Raw genomic sequence first — 23,028 nt, 5'->3', positions numbered from 1 at the left:
CGACCTCCTGGTCAGATGGGATGTCGTCTTACAGAAATTTTGTATAGTGGTGCCACTGTGTTTACGAGGGAAACTCATTTCCGACACGCACGCGCGGTTGATGCACTTGGGGGAGAAGAAAACCGCTTTGACTTTAAGTAATGATTTATATTGGCCGGGGTTGCAGAATGACGTTCATTTGTACATTAAAGCTTGTCACGAGTGCGCACGGTGGAAGGCGCCAGCCCAGCCATATCGGGTACCATTGCAATCGATATGTGTTTCACGGGTTAACAAAATTGTGGCCCTTGATATTTTGGGACCGTTCCCCGTTACCCCGCGGGGTCACAAATACTTGCTCATGGGGATCGAATACTTAACTCGGTGGCCTATGGCATGGCCGTTAGTGGACCAATCAGCGGGATCAATTGTGGGGGCCTTTCTGCAGGGTTACGTTTTCGATAAAGGGGCCCCGGAGCACCTGCTTACAGACCAGGGAAAAAAAATTTCGTCCCGCCTTTTGAAGGTGTGTGACGCATTGGGTACGAGAAAAATCCGGACATCCCCATACCACCCGCAAACCGACGGGATGGTCGAGCATCTTCATCGAACATTGACATCTATGTTGTGCCAGCAGGTTAATTCGGCTCAGATGGATTGGGATTTACATGTCCCGGCGGCTTTGGCCGCTTATAGATTGGCCCCACACGCTTCTACAGGATATTCGCCCTTTTATCTGATGTATGGGCGTGAATCAGAAGCCCCGGCCTTGGTCAGGCTGGGTGTGAAATCTAAGAGCAAGTCGCCAGTGGTGGCTGTCCCCATGCGCGAGTCATTGGATCGGTTGAACGAGGCCAGGGAGGCCTCACTGCGGAATACGGAACGAAGGCAGGCAGCTAATGAGCGTCTGCACGGGGGGCAGCCTCCACGGGAACCATGGCAAGTGGGGGACAAGGCTTGGTTACATTGTCCGATGGTGCCGGTGGGCACGTCACCAAAGTTCCACCGGCCCTGGCAGGGGCCCGTTGAGATTGTGGAAGTTCGTCGGGATCAAAGTGTAAGGATTCGCTACGGTCGACGGTTGTGGCACATTCACCTGTCACGGTTGAAAAGATATGTTGTGCCATATGATGCGTCATCTCCAATCCCGGAACGGCCTGTATTGGATGTGTCCGACGAGTGTCCTGGGGGGCGATGGGAAGATGCACCTCAGCGGTTTACCCCCCGTGTGGCTGCAGGAACACCATCTTTGAAGCGACGGACACGCCGGGACGCACAAGGCCGTGGGTGGCTCTCGTCGAGAGATGGACAGGGGGATGGAGATGGACGCACGGTTCAGGCAGAACGCTGCCCTGTGGCCACGGACAGGGATGCCCTAGCCCCTGTTCCATTGAGTCAGGGAGACGGACCGGCCGTGGGAACACGTTCACGACGATTAACTTTTACTTAAATTCCTGGGACTCGGGGTTGTATATATATTGTGCATCTGTTGAACTTTTCGTGTACTGTGAGTTTCGCGTTTCGCGTTGTTTTAGCCGGGACGGCTAGTTTTTTTCACAGGGGGGGGGGTGATGTAGGGCTTGAGCATAGCGTGCCACGCATCCCCCGCCTCTGTTGCTATACAAGCAAGCACAGTACAGTGGGGTGATGTGAGGTAATGGTTGTTGTTGTGACTTTAGGCGAAGTGGGTCGTTAAGGGTTGAAACAGGTGTCAGGGTAGCCGGGAGGACACAGGCCAGTGATTGGCTGGAAAGGTAATTGGGCATTAGCTGGCGTCGCTCCGGCGGCGAAAACAAGGCCACGTGACACGGGGGGCCAGGGTGCGAGCGATAAGCGGGGGGTAGAGATAATTAGGGAGATTAATTGGTGTGGGGATATAAGCCAGAGCGCAACGGAGAGAAGGGGGTCCTGGACGAGTCAGGCGTCGTGGATGGAGCTGCAGTAACGGTGCCCGGAAAGTCGCAGAGCAAGTGATAGTAGAGTAAAGCGTAGAGACAGTGTTAGTAGAGTAAAGCACGGAGAGACAGTGGTAGCGAGAACGCAGTGAGCAACCAGGATAGCCATGCATCGGAAGGTTGCAGAGTAGGAGAAACCGTAGAGACGACAAGCGTAGCGATAGTGAGGTAGAGGGCATGGAGAGATGCGGAGCAGTGGCGCAGCAGAGAGGCGCGGATCGGAGCGAAGCCGCGCCGAGACGCGGAGCGGTGGCGTGGCGAAGGTGGACTCTAAGAGGAAAATAAAGAGGAGAGAAAGACAACCTTTGTACGAGTCCTACACCAGTAATAAACAACCGACATGATACTGCCATCAACTGGCTGCGATGTAGCCCTGTGGACTGGGAGACTCAGCAAATGATTGTGTGAACCACCAACTTCAAAAGCATTATGGTGAATGTAGCAACATCTATTGGGTGAAGGGGTCACTTGAAACCATTAGAAAATAAACCAATGGAAGACATAAATTAATTCGATATAAATCGAGGTATCGTTACACCCAAGGCAACCAAAGTGAATCATTGCTTATGCAAAGGTTCACAATTCAAATGTGACGTAATATGAGGGTGCTTAAACAAGATGACATTATAAGTAACATCCAGTATCGTTGGATGTTACAAATCACTTTTAAACCAACATTTGTTAGAACAATTCAGCTAAGTTTTAAAATAGACATCATGACAGCAAATCAACCGTCATTTTCCAGAAAGCAAGGTTTGATTTTATTTCGAACGGTGCTCTGACAACACATTTGGGAAACTGTTAGGGGGTGGAACATGTGTGCGGGATGAGGGAGGGCCAATTGCCGACATAGATATTGGAGTGGTCTCGACAAGTCTGGCAACCAAGGGGAGGACCAAAGGCCAGATGGTGGGTGAGATACCATTATGGCAGGCTGCGGGTCTACTGTACAGCAACTGCAGGAACTGGTGGAGGGTATAAAGCATTGGTGGCAGGAGCTGTAGTGGTTATCAAAGACTTGGCCATGATGACATCTTGATCTGCACAGCACAGCATTCAGGGCAGAGCAGGAGCCAGTCGTGTGGTCAGGCACCCGACTGCAGCAAGTAAGCAATGGCCCCGGCAATGAGGATGCTTGTGGCGCAGAGTGCCGTCTGCACAGATGGGAGCAGACAGCTGAGGCAGAGGGAATGGCTGGGCATGTACGAGGGCAGGGCAGGCTCGTTCTCCCAAACCGCGGCCTCAGGGATGTGACCAAGAGCATGCAATACCTGCGCAGATACAGACATGTAGAGAACATTAACGGGATTTGATAATAAATTTAACAAAAGTCCGACATTTAAAAATGTGATTTAATACTTTGGTTGTGGAAGGTGCCCGAGTGGCTTAGAGTGCTGAGCTGACACCAATGAGATAATGGGTTTGAAACCAGGCAGTAGCCTGGTTCCTCAAGTGTAGTGAGTTGATGGTGTCAGCCCAGTCTTCACTTAATTCGGTAAAATTTCATCGTTCAGCATTAAAATATCGGTTCCAGTGTCATGCGACGAACCTCACTCTCACATACAGAGAAAATGGCAAGTGCTGCCCTCTCCTATGTGTGTACCAGAGGTCACTTAAAGGTTTCTAATAGGTAGCTCTGATATGTCTGGTTCCATGGGCCGTTCTCCAACACAAAGGATTGCACTGCTTTGCGAGTGATCCGAAAGGATACTTCGTTTTGTGACAATGTCAACAGCACTGTCCAGATAACAATGGGGGAACATTACAACTGTAGTGACATCAGGGATGTCACTGTATGGTGCCGGCCCGGAAGGGCCGTAGCCGTTCGATGTTCCTACATCGTGGACAGCACTGTGTGGATGGCTGTGTGTAATACCAGCCCTAGCGGGGCTTGGTAAGCACTGGGATAATACGGGCACCACGCACAGCGTGTGGTGGGGGCTCCCACGAGGGGGAGTGGGTGAGTGTCAGCCCAGGGGCAGGGTTGCCCCGGGCCATGGCACTCTGGTTGACCCCGTAGACACGTGATCCAGAGTGTCCACACAGGGAGCCCCAGGTGGGTGATCACGTGTCTGGGGAGAGCTCTTGAGAAGGATCGAGAGGGAACGAGTATGCTCGAGAAGGCGGGCGGGGCCGAGGGCGGAGCGGCCCCGACCGTAGGGGATATCAGGCGGGTCCCTGAGAGGGACCGAGGTCAGAGACCCGAGTGAGGGTCCGACCCTTCGTAGCAGTAACCCCTCTGTGTAGCGTAGTTAGTTGGGTGGTCACCACCCGAGGCTGTATCGGGTAAAGGGGCCGTTACCCCTTTGTGTTACGGTGTTACAAATAAATGTGTTGCCTCCAAAAGGAACAACGTCTGCGACTCAGTTGGACCCACTAACACAAGACTAACACAACTGATACATAGTTTGCGTGGAGTGCAATGTGCGTTAACCTGGCGAGCTGCCCTCTCCCCAGCACGGATCGCCCCATCCATGTAGCCTGCCCACTCCCAGGCCGTCTCTGTCCCAGCGAAAAACACCCTGCCAAACGGTTCACTCAGCACCCTGGGACCATGCGTGTTTGTGAGCACAGTGCAGGGCAGGGGAACACAGAAAGTAGTGCAGATGAACTTTGAAATGACCCACCCATTCATAAACAATGTAAGTACGTGTTTAAATTGAGAGCGAGGCACCACTTTGCTGTGATTTTTTTAAAATAAGATGTCATGCCATACTTTCCATAACTGGTGAGAACCCCCGGTGGGAAACAGCTGACGTAGCAACCACCTGAGAACTCTTCCTCCATCCAGTTCTTCTCGAGGTAGCCCACAGGCTGAGCATAGACACACAAAGACAAATATACCCCATATAGCCTTAGCAGACTGTTGGGGCAAGTAATTCTAGATTTGAAACTTTCGTGACTGCAAGGATTCATACTCTTTGGTTTTTTCGGTAAAGTCACGTAGGTAAAAAATAAAATAAATGAAAACAACTAAATTAAATCACGCCGTTTCGGGTGTAACACAAGCGTCCTTCACGTGGGGACAACGTAGCAAAAGCACAACCACTTAAGCGTGTTACGTAGCGAAAGCACAACCACTTAAGCGGTTGTGCTTTCGCTACGTTGCCCCCACCTGAAGAAGGACGCTTGTGTTGCACCCGAAACGTCGCGATTTAATTTAGTTTTCATTAATTTTATTAATTTTTTTACCTACGTGACTTTACCGAAAAAAACAAAGAGTATGTTGGGGCAAGTCTTGTTAGCAAGCACCTATGAAGGGTGGCACGGTACACGAGGTGGGTTGGCAGTACTGCACCCGACCGCCTTTGTCTCCCCAGTGGTGATGTTTTTACACACCACACCAAGTACTCATTTGAGGCCGAGTAGACCTAGGAGAGGCCCAGGACTGGTTCAGATAATCGTCACTGGTGTTGGCCTTGAGCCCCGCCTCCCCCCCCACTTCTCTCTCCCCCTCTACTGCCCAGTCCTATATAACCTCGTGCCACGGCAGATCTCTCGCCTACTTCAGCAGTTTTTTCTTGCTGTGGTTGTCCCACTTGATGACGATTGCTTGTGTTTCGATCGAAATGTCGTGATCTATTATTTTTCTACCTACGTGACTTTACCGAAAGAACCAAACAGTACAGAATTAATGTCATCTGCTTCACAGCGGACGTTAAAAATCCCTTGACATCTGTTGCACTGGCATCATGATACAAATTTGCCAAATATGCAAATTCCCTCAAATTACCCGTAATCCCAATTACACGGGCAGGGGAACACAGAGAGTTGTGCACATGCAATCACACTAAACAATCGTCACCCCCTATGGGCAGACTAATGTTTGTTTTCAGGGCAGATGCTGAGTCACCTTGTGCCAACAGTGACAGCTGCCACTGGGAGTGCCCTGTCAAATGTTAGAGATGACATGCTGTTTCACTTCTGACACCAATGTAATAAAGGACTCTTTCTCATATGTCGATCTCCGTTGTCCTTTATTGGGTTCGTAGAATCTCATTACCACGGCGTCCTCGCTCAGGCCCGCGTCCCTCCCGACGATCACTCCACAGCCCCTCTGCTGCTCCGATATGCAGTCTCCCTGCTGCTCCGCCTTGCAGCCACACCGCTGCTCCACTCTCCAGCTTCACTGCTGCCCCGTATACAGCTAGCCTCCCACAGCCCGCTAGCTCTCTGCGTGTGACACCGATGGCTGACGGTGTCGACGTCTCCCACCGCGTGGCAACCGCGCCACTCTCCCCGTACTGCCCAGCGTGGCCTCCTCCCGTTTCACTCCTTCTCCACTCCCCGTTCCCCTTCCGGTTCTCTCCCTAAATCCTCTCTCCCACGTGACCCTGACTCCTCCCTCTCCCCACGTGACCCAGACTCCGCCCCCCCTCAATCCTTGCTCGCATTACACGACCCCCCCCTGATGAAAACCCCGGCTGCAATAAATATAATAAAATAATGCGAGCAACATTTTAACCATCTGGCATCACTGGACAACGGAGAATATAACAATGATAACAAGAACAACAAGAACAAGAACAATCAACGAAAGGAAAGGGATTTGGAACGCGTGCGGGTCGCCGGCCCGTCCCGAACGGGCGGCGGTCCCCCCACAGACCGAGAACGCGATGGGGTTTTAAGATCGACGGGAGTAGAACCGCCCGCCGCTGTTGGAGGCCCGTCAACGCCAAGGTCCCATTCCCCAGAGAGACCCAAGTCCGGGGTTTCTGGCAACCGTGTCTGTGGTGGGGTTGGAGGGGCAGCGGGGTGAAGTGGCCCCGTCGCCGTGGTAGGCCCACCCAGAGCAGGATTTGCCGCATCCGCCTGCGTCACGGCTGGTTCGTCCGTAGAAGGCACGACAGGCGCGCTTGCAGAGTCAACAGGCAAGGGCAGAGGTGCGTCGGGTGCAAGACACCGGCAAGGCAACATCAGGGGATGACGCATCCGTCCGCGGGGCCACATAGGGCTTCAACCTAGACGTATGGACGTACCAGCGCCGTGATCCGAACCGAACCCGCGCGGACTGCGGGTTAGGGACTTCAATAAGCTCAACCGGCCCTTGCCATGGTTTGTGAAGCTTAGAGGAGGTCCCCGGCCGCACCTGCGGGCAGTGCAGCCATGCCAAGTCCCCCACTCGCCAGGGGCATGTACCGGTCGAGCGCCGGGCGCAACGCTCGTTTCGCGCCTGAGTCTTGGCAGTAGCCAATCGGGCCCCCTCCCGTGCCTCGGCGACGCGTCGAACAGTGTCCTGAATGTACCCAGGGAGAGGTTTAACAGGACCCTCGCCCCCATACCCAGCTGTACTTCCACCGGCGGCACATTCTCGTGGCCGTACATTAGAAAAAATGGAGAATACCCTGTGGACGCATGAGGCGTCATCCGATACGCGGAGAGTACCCCAGGTATATGCAAGTCCCAATCAGCTTGTTTCTCGTCAACCGTGTGACATAGCATGGCCGACAGCGTCCGATTAAGCCGTTCCACCATGCCATCCATCTGCGGGTGGTAAGGAGACGTACGAACCTTCTTGGTTCCCAGAGCAGCGCACACTTCCGCCAACAATTTAGAAGAAAAATTTCGCCCCTGATCCGTGAGTAGCCTCTCCGGCGCCCCTTTGTCCAGAACATATCCAAACAGGAAGGCGTCCGTGATAGACGCCGCCGACTGGTCGGGTAAGGGCCAAGCCATCGGCCAACGGGAAAGATATTCCACCCCGACCAGCAAAAATTTATTACCCCTAGCGGATGGCGGGAAAGGTCCCAAAATATCCAGCGCCACGAACTCGTTGATTCGAGACACCTGTATAGACTGCACCGGCGGCACATAAGGGTTTTTAGGCGGCTTCCGCCGGGCACACTCGGGACACGCCCGAATGTGTCCGACGACATCCGTCGTCATGCCGTGCAAGAAGTAGTCTCGCTGCAATGTTAACAAAGTCTTCTGCACACCGAGATGTAATAAAGTGTCGCCGTGCAGAGTCCGAATCAATTCGTACCGTAACGACGACGGTACTACCAGACGCCAGCGGTCATGCAATCCCTCCCTCCACATGAGCAAACCATCCCGGAGAGCGGCCCCCGGCATCCCACCGGACAGCAATCCCCCCGCTCCCTTCGCAGCCCGACTCTGTAAAGCCCCCAACGAGTCGTCAAGCAATTGTTCGCGAATCCATACCAAGCGCGGCAGGTTCAGAACCCCATCGGCCGGTCCTGGGCACACCGGAGCCCCAGGCACCTCGACAGCTGACACGACAGGCCGAGGGGGTAGCTGAACCGGCGTACACCTATTCGTACCCGACGCGCAAGGGGACCCCTGTGGTAATCTGGAGAGCGCGTCCGCATTCGCGTGACGCGACCCCTTCTGATATTGAATGTCGAAGGAAAATTCCTGCAGGGTCTCCAACCATCGTGCAAGTTGGCCAGATGGTTGGTCAACTCTCAGGGCATATTGCAGAGCCGCATGGTCCGTGTGCACAATAAACGAACGGCCGTATAGATACGGCCGATATTGGCGGAGAAAATAGACAATAGCCAATAGTTTGCGGCGAGTAATGCAGTAGCGGGTTTCTGCCGGGGACAGCACACGGCTACCGTAGGCTACCACGCGTTCCACGCCGCCCTTGGACTGTGACAGAATGGCCCCGATCCCGGTGTCACTAGCGTCCGTATCCAGAATAAAATGTCGGTCAAAATCCGGATAGTCCAATGTCGGCGCCGTCGCCAACCGATTGCGTAGGCCCTCAAACGCCGCTTCCTCCGGCGGACCCCAACTGAACCTCCGAGCCTTACCCGTAAGGAGGTGCAAGGGCCTAGCGATCATAGCAAAGTTCGGAACGAACCTGCGATAATATGAGGCGAACCCAAGGAAGCGACGTACGTCCCCAACCGAGGCCGGTGTTGGCGAGTTGCGTACGCATGCCGTCTTCTCTGGGTCCGTGGCCACCCCGTCCTCACTGACTATGTGTCCCAAATAACGCACGGATCGTTGCAGTAGGTGACACTTTTTCGGTTTGAATTTTAGATTGGCGGAGCGCATCCTAGCAAAAACCGTCTCCAATCTCTGTAAATGTTCGTCAAATGTGCGGCTAAAGACGATGCTATCGTCTAAATAAATCAAACATGTCTCCCACTGCAGACCCGTTAACACCAGCTCCATCAACCGCTGAAAAGTGGCGGGGGCCGCATTCAAGCCCATCGGAAGGCAATTAAACTGAAACAATCCCTGTGGCATATGGAAAGCCGTCTTTTCCCTCGAGGACTCATCGAGGGGAAGCTGCCAGAATCCCGAGGAGAGATCCAGTGTTGAAAAAAACTTCACCCCGGACAAGACTCTCCCTGGCGGAATGCCCAAAAGATGGAAAATGACATCCGAAAAAATGGTCGCGGACGCACCGGAGTCCACCAAAATACGCACCTCGACCCCCTAAATAGAACCCGGTACCGTGGACGACCCAGTAGCGGCCGCAACTACCCTCCGTGCCAATCACCGCCATTGCGTCAGTGAGCGACACGGGTCAATCGGCGGCACCTGGTTGTTAACGACACACGGACCGCGCGGCAATGGTGATGCTTGAGGTGACAGGCCTTGCCGGGTGTCTGATGCGCACCGACTTGCCTGTCCTGGCTGGTCTTTTCGCGCGACGTCCGTGGTCGAGGCCTCCTGCTGGGGCGGCCCCGGGATGCGAGCCCAACAGTCCCTGGCGAAGTGGCCCTTACGGCCGCAGCGGAAACACTCCACGTCGTTTCGGCGCGCGGCATCTCCTCTGTCCCGACGCTCCCGCGCCGGCGGGCCGGACCTCGGCCCCGTTCCCCCCCAAGCAGGCCACTTGGCGGAGGCGGCCGTCAACTTCTGCGGACCCTTGACGTCAGGAACGTAGACCGCCTTCTTAGGATCCCACCCCGTAGCACCGCCTTCAACGATGGGGCCCCCCTTCCAAGCTGACACCTGTTTCCAGCGTCGGAGATTAAATTGAGCATCCAAGCACTTAGCCGCAGCACGGGACGTCAACTTATCATGGCTGCACACCGGCATGGGGATCCCCAGGTCTCTAGACAATTCCAGCATCTTGCCCAACACAAGGGATTCCAACAAATCCGGCTCCGTCTCGGGGTATGCTGCCATCGCCAGTTCCAGAACGGCGCCTCTGAAAGCCACTGGCGATTCTTCAGGCGCCCGTTGCCGCTGTACAAATCTACGATGGGCATCGTCCGGAGGCTTGTACGCATCCGCCATTTCCTCGAAGACACCCTGCAGCGTCCTCTTCGTGTCGGCCTTGATGGAGCGGAAGAACCTGACGGACTCGTCGTCGAGAAGTGTTGGTAGGACTTCCAGGGCCTCCGCGTCCATCCATTTGGGGGATCGTACGGCCGCTTGAAAACGGCAGGCGAATGCGCTCCAGTCGCCGCCGATGGAGAATTCATTGACCGTTGTTAAATGACGGCTGCGGGTCCTTGCTCCGCTGTCCTCCGCCGATGATGACTCACGCGGCAGCGACAAGATGGCGTCACTCCGCAACGTGTGCAAGATAGCGGCTACCCGCGGCGGAGGGCGCAAGATGGCGGCTTCCCGCCGTTCCTCCTCGGCCACGCCCAAGATGGCATCTTCGTGCCGCGTGGTCGAGAGGGCTGATGGCGACGGCAAGGCCCCGGCCCGCTGTTCCCCGTCGTCGCCGGCGTCACAAGGTCGCACAACTGCGCCAACACCGTCTTCAGTGCCTCCAGTTGGGCCGCCACCTGTCGCCATCCTTCATCAGCGTCCACTCGCGCGGATGGGCCCACCGAGGCGGCCACGTCCTGCACGCCCGGACCCCCGCTCGTCCCAGCGTCGCTTTCCTCCTCCATCGTCGGTAGCGCCACCGCTGGAGGGAGGTCGTCGTCAGAAGATGGTGCAGGGACGTTCTTCCTTCTGAGCTGTTTTGACATACCGTTTCACTTCTGACACCAATGTAATAAAGGACTCTTTCTAATATGTCGATCTCCGTTGTCCTTTATTGGGTTCGTAGAATCTCGTTACCACGGCGTCCTCGCTCAGGCCCGCGTCTCTCCCGACGATCACTCCACAGCCCCTCTGCTGCTCCGATATGCAGTCTCCCTGCTGCTCCGCCTTGCAGCCACACCGCTGCTCCGCTCTCCAGTTTCACTGCTGCCCCGTATACAGCTAGCCTCCCACAGCCCGCTAGCTTTCTGCGTCTGGCACCGATGGCTGACGGTGTCGACGTCTCCCACGCGTGGCAACCGCGCCACTCTCCCCGTACTGCCCAGCGTGGCCTCCTCCCGTTTCACTCCGTCTCCACTCCCCGTTCCCCTTCCGGTTCTCTCCCTAAATCCTCTCTCCCACGTGACCCAGACTCCGCCCCCACTCAATCCTTGCTCGCATTACAGATGTATCGTATTTTCCCACATATAACCCGCAGACGCATATACTCCGCAAAAATAGCGTTTTGTGTAAAACAAATTTCAGATAGCCCGCACCTCCATATACCCCGCATGCATTAATATCTTTAACGTCGTTACCGCAGCTTAATTCCATCATATTAATACAAAGTTTACATTTGTAATACATTCCACTATCAATTGTTAACATTAAAATCATAACGTGCACAAAGAAAACAAACTAACTGGAAACAAGTAAAACTTAAAACAGTAAATAAGTAACAAAAGTAAATATCCAATAAATAAGTAACACATAACTGGTAGATAAGTAAGTAAACGTACTGTTAGGCTTACCAGCATTCGACCTCATCATATTACAGCTACTGGACCGGTAGTTACCCCTGTACAGTTTTAGCACTGGTAGATTGCGCACTGCCCAGACAATAGCGGCACTATGGTAACGCCATTGCCTCCTGGCATCAAAGCCATTGGAAGTTTGAAACAAAGCTCATGGTCAAGACTGTATAGTGCTCAGTCAATAGCAGCGGCCTAAGGGACTCAGCAATTATGATTCCGCGTCTGGTAGACGCTTGTTAAGGCCCTTCCCATTGTGCAATCCATAGCCTTAGCTGAAACTTTCGCACCCCCCTGCAGCCACTGAAAGTATTACGGTAAACAAAGTGAGCCCACTTCAAACATTGTCGTTTCATTGTACAAACAATTCTAATAATTTAAAACGTGATAACACGTGCAATTTTAGTGTGAGTGGTTTATTCAGCAGTCCTACCATGAAAACATTAAACGATTTACGACATCTTAAATTTGGAGCTTTCGTGACTGCAGGAATTACTCTTTGGTTCTTTCGGTAAAGTCACGTATAAAGATAAAATAACACATTAAATAATAGCATACGACGTTTCGATTACAACACAAGCAATCATCATCAGGTATAAATGAAATAGCAACAAAAATCTAACCAAAAAACTATAGACAGACATATAAGCAGACAGATATCACCAAGATACATAGAGAGAGTAACACAGACACAGAGAGGGAGATCGTCTCTGTGGCGAGGCCCCAAATAGACAGAGGGGGGCGGGGGCGGAGAGAGGGAGGGGTTAGAGAAAAAACTAACATGTCAATGAGTGCGGCGACGCGTGGTCAATTACGCAAGCTTGAACATTAGGAAAGAGGGAGAAAGAACACACTAAATGAAATAACCTAGCAAAATATCGAAATGTTATGTAATACAACACGGAGAGTCGGTCAACACACAATTAACGCATAGCCTGGTCGATTACGTATTTTAAAGATTGCTAAGTTAGAATTTAAGTGTGAAAATTCCAAAGAGAGACAAAACATAAAACAAGAGGAACGGAGACACACAGACAGAGCAGAACATAAGAACGACAAAAAACGAGTGGAGACAGAAAAAATACACTAAATACACAGGCAGAGAGAGAAAACAAAACACCCAGAGAGAGAGAAAAAGATAAACTTGAAACTTCCCCGTAGAAGTGGTTCGATCTTAAATTTGGAGCTTTCGTGACTGCAGGAATTACTCTTTGGTTCTTTCGGTGAAGTCACGTATAAAGATAAAATAATTAATTAAATAACTGCATACGACGTTTCGATTGCAACACAAGCAATCATCATCAGGTATAAATGAAATAGCAACAAAAATCTAACCAGAAAACTATAGATAGACATATAAGCAGACAGATATCACCAAGATACATAGAGAGAGTAACACAGACACAGAGAGGGAGATCGTCTCTGTGGCGAGGCCCCAAATAGACAGAGGGGGGCGGGGGCGGGGGAGGAGAGAGGGAGGGGTTAGAGAATAAACGAACATGTCAATGAGTGCGGCGACGCGTGGTCAATTACGCAAGCTTGAACATTAGGAAAGAGGGAGAAAGAACACACTAAATTAAATAACCTAGCAAAATATCGACATGGTATGTAATACAACACAGAGAGTCGGTCAGCACACAATTAACGCATAGCCTGGTCGATTACATATTTCAAAGATTGCTCAGTTAGAATTTAAGTGTGAAAATTCCAAAGAGAGACAAAACATAAAACAAGAGGAACGGAGACACACAGACAGAGCAGAACATAAGAACGACAAAAAACGAGTGGAGACAGAAAAAATACACTAAATACACAGGCAGAGAGAGAAAACAAAAAACCCAGAGAGAGAGAAAAAGATAAACTTGAAATTTCCCCGTAGAAGTGGTTCGGTCTTAAATTTGGAGCTTTCGTGACTGCAGGAATTACTCTTTGGTTATTTCGGTAAAGTCACGTATAAAGATAAAATAACAAATTAAATAATAGCATACGACGTTTCGATTACAACACAAGCAATCATCATCAGGTATAAATGAAATAGCAACAAAAATCTAACCAGAAAACTATAGACAGACATATAAGCAGACAGATATCACCAAGATACATAGAGAGAGTAACACAGACACAGAGAGGGAGATCGTCTCTGTGGCGAGGCCCCAAATAGACAGAGGGGGGCGGGGGCGGAGAGAGGGAGGGGTTAGAGAAAAAACTAACATGTCAATGAGTGCGGCGACGCGTGGTCAATTACGCAAGCTTGAACATTAGGAAAGAGGGAGAAAGAACACACTAAATTAAATAACCTAGCAAAATATCGAAGTGTTATGTAATACAACACAGAGAGTCGGTCAACACACAATTAACGCATAGCCTGGTCGATTACGTATTTCAAAGATTGCTAAGTTAGAATTTAAGTGTGAAAATTCCAAAGAGAGACAAAACATAAAACAAGAGGAACGGAGACACACAGACAGAGCAGAACATAAGAACGACAAAAAACGAGTGGAGACAGAAAAAATACACTAAATACACAGGCAGAGAGAGAAAACAAAAAACCCAGAGAGAGAGAAAAAGATAAACTTGAAACATCCCCGTAGAAGTGGTTCGATCTTAAATTTGGAGCTTTCGTGACTGCAGGAATTACTCTTTGGTTCTTTCGGTAAAGTCACGTATAAAGATAAAATAACAAATTAAATAATAGCATACGACGTTTCGATTGCAACACAAGCAATCATCATCAGGTATAAATGAAATAGCAACAAAAATCTAACCAGAAAACTATAGATAGACATATAAGCAGACAGATATCACCAAGATACATAGAGAGAGTAACACAGACACAGAGAGGGAGATCGTCTCTGTGGCGAGGCCCCAAATAGACAGAGGGGGGCGGGGGCGGGGGCGGAGAGAGGGAGGGGTTAGAGAAAAAACTAACATGTCAATGAGTGCGGCGACGCGTGGTCAATTACGCAAGCTTGAACATTAGGAAAGAGGGAGAAAGAACACACTAAATTAAATAACCTAGCAAAATATCGACATGGTATGTAATACAACACAGAGAGTCGGTCAACACACAATTAACGCATAGCCTGGTCGATTACATATTTCAAAGATTGCTCAGTTAGAATTTAAGTGTGAAAATTCCAAAGAGAGACAAAACATAAAACAAGAGGAACGGAGACACACAGACAGAGCAGAACATAAGAACGACAAAAAACGAGTGGAGACAGAAAAAATACACTAAATACACAGGCAGAGAGAGAAAACAAAAAACCCAGAGAGAGAGAAAAAGATAAACTTGAAACTTCCCCGTAGAAGTGGTTCGATCTTAAATTTGGAGCTTTCGTGACTGCAGGAATTACTCTTTGGTTCTTTCGGTAAAGTCACGTATGAAGATAAAATAATAAATTAAATAATAGCATACGACGTTTCGATTGCAACACAAGCAATCATCATCAGGTATAAATGAAATAGCAACAAAAATCTAACCAGAAAACTATAGACAGACATATAAGCAGACAGATATCACCAAGATACATAGAGAGAGTAACACAGACACAGAGAGGGAGATCGTCTCTGTGACGAGGCCCCAAATAGACAGAGGGGGGCGGGGGCGGAGAGAGGGAGGGGTTAGAGAAAAAACTAACATGTCAATGAGTGCGGCGACGCGTGGTCAATTACGCAAGCTTGAACATTAGGAAAGAGGGAGAAAGAACACACTAAATTAAATAACCTAGCAAAATATCGAAGTGTTATGTAATACAACACAGAGAGTCGGTCAACACACAATTAACGCATAGCCTGGTCGATTACGTATTTCAAAGATTGCTAAGTTAGAATTTAAGTGTGAAAATTCCAAAGAGAGACAAAACATAAAACAAGAGGAACGGAGACACACAGACAGAGCAGAACATAAGAACGACAAAAAACGAGTGGAGACAGAAAAAATACACTAAATACACAGGCAGAGAGAGAAAACAAAAAACCCAGAGAGAGAGAAAAAGATAAACTTGAAACATCCCCGTAGAAGTGGTTCGATCTTAAATTTGGAGCTTTCGTGACTGCAGGAATTACTCTTTGGTTCTTTCGGTAAAGTCACGTATAAAGATAAAATAACAAATTAAATAATAGCATACGACGTTTCGATTGCAACACAAGCAATCATCATCAGGTATAAATGAAATAGCAACAAAAATCTAACCAGAAAACTATAGATAGACATATAAGCAGACAGATATCACCAAGATACATAGAGAGAGTAACACAGACACAGAGAGGGAGATCGTCTCTGTGGCGAGGCCCCAAATAGACAGAGGGGGGCGGGGGCGGGGGCGGAGAGAGGGAGGGGTTAGAGAAAAAACTAACATGTCAATGAGTGCGGCGACGCGTGGTCAATTACGCAAGCTTGAACATTAGGAAAGAGGGAGAAAGAACGCACTAAATTAAATAACCTAGCAAAATATCGACATGGTATGTAATACAACACAGAGAGTCGGTCAACACACAATTAACGCATAGCCTGGTCGATTACATATTTCAAAGATTGCTCAGTTAGAATTTAAGTGTGAAAATTCCAAAGAGAGACAAAACATAAAACAAGAGGAACGGAGACACACAGACAGAGCAGAACATAAGAACGACAAAAAACGAGTGGAGACAGAAAAAATACACTAAATACACAGGCAGAGAGAGAAAACAAAAAACCCAGAGAGAGAGAAAAAGATAAACTTGAAACTTCCCCGTAGAAGTGGTTCGATCTTAAATTTGGAGCTTTCGTGACTGCAGGAATTACTCTTTGGTTCTTTCGGTAAAGTCACGTATGAAGATAAAATAATAAATTAAATAATAGCATACGACGTTTCGATTGCAACACAAGCAATCATCATCAGGTATAAATGAAATAGCAACAAAATCTAACCAGAAAACTATAGACAGACATATAAGCAGACAGATATCACCAAGATACATAGAGAGAGTAACACAGACACAGAGAGGGAGATCGTCTCTGTGACGAGGCCCCAAATAGACAGAGGGGGCAGGGGCGGAGAGAGGGAGGGGTTAGAGAAAAAACTAACATGTCAATGAGTGCGGCGACGCGTGGTCAATTACGCAAGCTTAAACATTAGGAAAGAGGGAGAAAGAACACACTAAATTAAATAACCTAGCAAAATATCGGAATGGTATGTAATACAACACAGAGAGTCGGTCAACACACAATTAACGCATAGCCTGGTCGATTACGTTTTTCAAAGATTGCTAAGTTAGAATTTAAGTGTGAAAATTCCAAAGAGAGATGAAACATAAAACAAGAGGAACAGAGACACACAGACAGAGCAGAACATAAGAATGAGAAAAAACGAGTGGAGACAGAAAAAATACACTCAATACACAGGCAGAGAGAGAAAACAAAAAACCCAGAGAGAGAGAAAAAGATAAACTTGAAACTTCCCTGTAGAAGTGGTTCGATCTTAAATGTGGAGCTTTCGTGACTGCAGGAATTACTCTTTGGTTCTTTCGGTAAAGTCACGTATAAAGATAAAATAATTAATTAAATAACAGCATACGACGTTTCGATTGCAACACAAGCAATCATCATCAGGTATAAATGAAATAGCAACAAAAATCTAACCAGAAAACTATAGATAGACATATAAGCAGACAGATATTACCAAGATACATAGAGAGAGTAACACAGACACAGAGAGGGAGATCGTCTCTGTGGCGAGGCCCCAAATAGACAGAGGGGGGCGGGGGCGGGGGAGGAGAGAGGGAGGGGTTAAAGAAAAAACTAACATGTCAATGAGTGCGGCGACGCGTGGTCAATTACGCAAGCTTGAACATTAGGAAAGAGGGAGAAAGAACACACTAAATTAAATAACCTAGCAAAATATCGACATGGTATGTAATACAACACAGAGAGTCGGTCAGCACACAATTAACGCATAGCCTGGTCGATTACATATTTCAAAGATTGCTCAGTTAGAATTTAAGTGTGAAAATTCCAAAGAGAGACAAAACATAAAACAAGAGGAACGGAGACACACAGACAGAGCAGAACATAAGAACGACAAAAAACGAGTGGAGACAGAAAAAATACACTAAATACACAGGCAGAGAGAGAAAACAAAAAACCCAGAGAGAGAGAAAAAGATAAACTTGAAACTTCCCCGTAGAAGTGGTTCGATCTTAAATTTGGAGCTTTCGTGACTGCAGGAATTACTCTTTGGTTCTTTCGGTAAAGTCACGTATGAAGATAAAATAATAAATTAAATAATAGCATACGACGTTTCGATTGCAACACAAGCAATCATCATCAGGTATAAATGAAATAGCAACAAAATCTAACCAGAAAACTATAGACAGACATATAAGCAGACAGATATCACCAAGATACATAGAGAGAGTAACACAGACACAGAGAGGGAGATCGTCTCTGTGACGAGGCCCCAAATAGACAGAGGGGGCAGGGGCGGAGAGAGGGAGGGGTTAGAGAAAAAACTAACATGTCAATGAGTGCGGCGACGCGTGGTCAATTACGCAAGCTTAAACATTAGGAAAGAGGGAGAAAGAACACACTAAATTAAATAACCTAGCAAAATATCGGAATGGTATGTAATACAACACAGAGAGTCGGTCAACACACAATTAACGCATAGCCTGGTCGATTACGTTTTTCAAAGATTGCTAAGTTAGAATTTAAGTGTGAAAATTCCAAAGAGAGATGAAACATAAAACAAGAGGAACAGAGACACACAGACAGAGCAGAACATAAGAATGAGAAAAAACGAGTGGAGACAGAAAAAATACACTCAATACACAGGCAGAGAGAGAAAACAAAAAACCCAGAGAGAGAGAAAAAGATAAACTTGAAACTTCCCTGTAGAAGTGGTTCGATCTTAAATGTGGAGCTTTCGTGACTGCAGGAATTACTCTTTGGTTCTTTCGGTAAAGTCACGTATAAAGATAAAATAATTAATTAAATAACAGCATACGACGTTTCGATTGCAACACAAGCAATCATCATCAGGTATAAATGAAATAGCAACAAAAATCTAACCAGAAAACTATAGATAGACATATAAGCAGACAGATATTACCAAGATACATAGAGAGAGTAACACAGACACAGAGAGGGAGATCGTCTCTGTGGCGAGGCCCCAAATAGACAGAGGGGGGCGGGGGCGGGGGAGGAGAGAGGGAGGGGTTAAAGAAAAAACTAACATGTCAATGAGTGCGGCGACGCGTGGTCAATTACGCAAGCTTGAACATTAGGAAAGAGGGAGAAAGAACACACTAAATTAAATAACCTAGCAAAATATCGACATGGTATGTAATACAACACAGAGAGTCGGTCAGCACACAATTAACGCATAGCCTGGTCGATTACATATTTCAAAGATTGCTCAGTTAGAATTTAAGTGTGAAAATTCCAAAGAGAGACAAAACATAAAACAAGAGGAACGGAGACACACAGACAGAGCAGAACATAAGAACGACAAAAAACGAGTGGAGACAGAAAAAATACACTAAATACACAGGCAGAGAGAGAAAACAAAAAACCCAGAGAGAGAGAAAAAGATAAACTTGAAATTTCCCCGTAGAAGTGGTTCGGTCTTAAATTTGGAGCTTTCGTGACTGCAGGAATTACTCTTTGGTTATTTCGGTAAAGTCACGTATGAAGATAAAATAATAAATTAAATAATAGCATACGACGTTTCGATTGCAACACAAGCAATCATCATCAGGTATAAATGAAATAGCAACAAAAATCTAACCAGAAAACTATAGACAGACATATAAGCAGACAGATATCACCAAGATACATAGAGAGAGTAACACAGACACAGAGAGGGAGATCGTCTCTGTGGTGAGGCCCCAAATAGACAGAGGGGGCGGGGGCGGAGAGAGGGAGGGGTTAGAGAAAAAACTAACGTCAATGAGTGCGGCGACGCGTGGTCAATTACGCAAGCTTGAACATTAGGAAAGAGGGAGAAAGAACACACTAAATTAAATAACCTAGCAAAATATCGAAATGTTATGTAATACAACACAGAGAGTCGGTCAACACACAATTAACGCATAGCCTGGTCGATTACGTTTTTCAAAGATTGCTAAGTTAGAATTTAAGTGTGAAAATTCCAAAGAGAGATGAAACATAAAACAAGAGGAACAGAGACACACAGACAGAGCAGAACATAAGAATGAGAAAAAACGAGTGGAGACAGAAAAAATACACTCAATACACAGGCAGAGAGAGAAAACAAAAAACCCAGAGAGAGAGAAAAAGATAAACTTGAAACTTCCCTGTAGAAGTGGTTCGATCTTAAATGTGGAGCTTTCGTGACTGCAGGAATTACTCTTTGGTTCTTTCGGTAAAGTCACGTATAAAGATAAAATAATAAATTAAATAACAGCATACGACGTTTCGATTGCAACACAAGCAATCATCATCAGGTATAAATGAAATAGCAACAAAAATCTAACCAGAAAACTATAGATAGACATATAAGCAGACAGATATCACCAAGATACATTGAGAGAGTAACACAGACACAGAGAGGGAGATCGTCTCTGTGGCGAGGCCCCAAATAGACAGAGGGGGGCAGGGGCGGGGGCGGAGAGAGGGAGGGGTTAGAGAAAAAACTAACATGTCAATGAGTGCGGCGACGCGTGGTCAATTACGCAAGCTTGAACATTAGGAAAGAGGGAGAAAGAACACACTAAATTAAATAACCTAGCAAAATATCGAAATGGTATGTAATACAACACAGAGAGTCGGTCAACACACAATTAACGCATAGCCTGGTCGATTACATATTTTAAAGATTGCTCAGTTACAATTTAAGCGTGAAAATTCCAAAGAGAGACAAAACATAAAACAAGAGGAACGGAGACACACAGACAGAGCAGAACATAAGAACGACAAAAAACGAGTGGAGACAGAAAAAATACACTAAATACACAGGCAGAGAGAGAAAACAAAAAACCCAGAGAGAGAGAAAAAGATAAACTTGAAACTTCCCCGTAGAAGTGGTTCGATCTTAAATTTGGAGCTTTCGTGACTGCAGGAATTACTCTTTGGTTCTTTCGGTAAAGTCACGTATAAAGATAAAATAATAAATTAAATAATAGCATACGACGTTTCGATTGCAACACAAGCAATCATCATCAGGTATAAATGAAATAGCAACAAAAATCTAACCAGAAAACTATAGACAGACATATAAGCAGACAGATATCACCAAGATACATAGAGAGAGTAACACAGACACAGAGAGGGAGATCGTCTCTGTGGCGAGGCCCCAAATAGACAGAGGGGGGCGGGGGCGGAGAGAGGGAGGGGTTAGAGAAAAAACGAACATGTCAATGAGTGCGGTGACGCGTGGTCAATTACGCAAGCTTGAACATTAGGAAAGAGGGAGAAAGAACACACTAAATTAAATAACCTAGCAAAATATCGAAATGGTATGTAATACAACACAGAGAGTCGGTCAACACACAATTAACGCATAGCCTGGTCGATTACATATTTCAAAGATTGCTAAGTTACAATTTAAGTGTGAAAATTCCAAAGAGAGACAAAACATAAAACAAGAGGATCGGAGACACACAGACAGATCAGAACATAAGAACGACAAAAAACGAGTGGAGACAGAAAAAATACACTAAATACACAGGCAGAGAGAGAAAACAAAAAACCCAGAGAGAGAGAAAAAGATAAACTTGAAACTTCCCCGTAGAAGTGGTTCGATCTTAAATTTGGAGCTTTCGTGACTGCAGGAGTTACTCTTTGGTTCTTTCGGTAAAGTCACGTATAAAGATAAAATAATAAATTAAATAATAGCATACGACGTTTCGATTGCAACACAAGCAATCATCATCAGGTATAAATGAAATAGCAACAAAAATCTAACCACAAAATTATAGACAGACATATAAGCAGACAAATATCACCAAGATACATAGAGAGAGTAACACAGACACGGAGAGGGAGATCGTCTCTGTGGCGAGGCCCCAAATAGACAGAGGGGGGGGGGGGGCGGGGGCAGAGAGAGAGAGGGGTAGAGAAAAAACTAACATGTCAATGAGTGCGGCGACGCGTGGTCAATTACGCAAGCTTGAACATTAGGAAAGAGGGAGAAAGAACACACTAAATTAAATAACCTAGCAAAATATCGAATTGGTATGTAATACAACACAGAGAGTCGGTCAACACACAATTAACGCATAGCCTGGTCGATTACATATTTCAAAGATTGCTCAGTTACAATTTAAGTGTGAAAATTCCAAAGAGAGCTAAAACATAAAACAAGAGGAACGGAGACACACAGACAGAGCAGAACATAAGAACGACAAAAAACGAGTGGAGACAGAAAAAATACACTAAATACACAGGCAGAGAGAGAAAACAAAAAAACCCAGAGAAAGAGAAAAAGATAAACTTGAAACTTCCCCGTAGAAGTGGTTCGATCTTAAATTTGGAGCTTTCGTGACTGCAGGAATTACTCTTTGGTTCTATCGGTAAAGTCACGTATAAAGATAAAATAATAAATTAAATAATAGCATACGACGTTTCGATTGCAACACAAGCAATCACCATCAGGTATAAATGAAATAGCAACAAAAATCTAACCAGAAAACTATAGACAGACATATAAGCAGACAGATATCACCAAGATACATAGAGAGAGTAACACAGACACAGAGAGGGAGATCGTCTCTGTGGCGAGGCCCCAAATAGACAGAGGGGGGCGGGGGCGGAGAGAGGGAGGGGTTAGAGAAAAAACGAACATGTCAATGAGTGCGATGACGCGTGGTCAATTACGCAAGCTTGAACATTAGGAAAGAGAGAGAAAGAACACACTAAATAAAATAACCTAGCAAAATATCGAAATGTTATGTAATACAACACAGAGAGTCGGTCAACACACAATTAACGCATAGCCTGGTCGATTACGTATTTCAAATATTGCTAAGTTAGAATTTAACTGTGAAAATTCCAAAGAGAGACAAAACATAAAACAAGAGGAACGGAGACACACAGACAGAGCAGAACATAAGAACGACAAAAAACGAGTGGAGACAGAAAAAATACACTAAATACACAGGTAGAGAGAGAAAACAAAAAAACCCAGAGAGAGAGAAAAAGATAAACTTGAAACTTCCCCGTAGAAGTGGTTCGATCTTAAATTTGGAGCTTTCGTGACTGCAGGAATTACTCTTTGGTTCTTTCGGTGAAGTCACGTATAAAGATAAAATCATTAATTAAAAAACTGCATACGACGTTTCGATTGCAACACAAGCAATCATCATCAGGTATAAATGAAATAGCAACAAAAATCTAACCAGAAAATTATAGACAGACATATAAGCAGACAAATATCACC

At 47.0% G+C, this 23,028-nt stretch overlaps 1 protein-coding gene across 1 annotated transcript in view; it reads right to left on the bottom strand.

Moving 5' to 3' along the window:
- Positions 1–2,841: 2,841 nt before the first annotated feature.
- The window catches only part of LOC144934376 (amine oxidase [flavin-containing] B-like), a 79,127-nt gene continuing 58,940 nt past the window's right edge, over positions 2,842–23,028 (bottom strand). The window contains exons 11-13 of the mRNA XM_078860062.1: positions 4,651–4,748; positions 4,369–4,480; positions 2,842–3,205 (exon numbers count right to left, since the gene is read on the bottom strand). Coding sequence (XP_078716188.1) covers positions 3,020–3,205; positions 4,369–4,480; positions 4,651–4,748 — 396 coding nt within the window. The 3' untranslated portion in view covers positions 2,842–3,019. The remainder of the gene's footprint in view (positions 3,206–4,368; positions 4,481–4,650; positions 4,749–23,028) is intronic.

Source organism: Lampetra fluviatilis, chromosome 10, assembly GCF_964198595.1.
Source record: "Lampetra fluviatilis chromosome 10, kcLamFluv1.1, whole genome shotgun sequence".
In the NCBI taxonomy this organism is placed as follows: domain Eukaryota; kingdom Metazoa; phylum Chordata; class Hyperoartia; order Petromyzontiformes; family Petromyzontidae; genus Lampetra; species Lampetra fluviatilis.
This window is presented reverse-complemented; position numbering and strand designations above follow the sequence as displayed.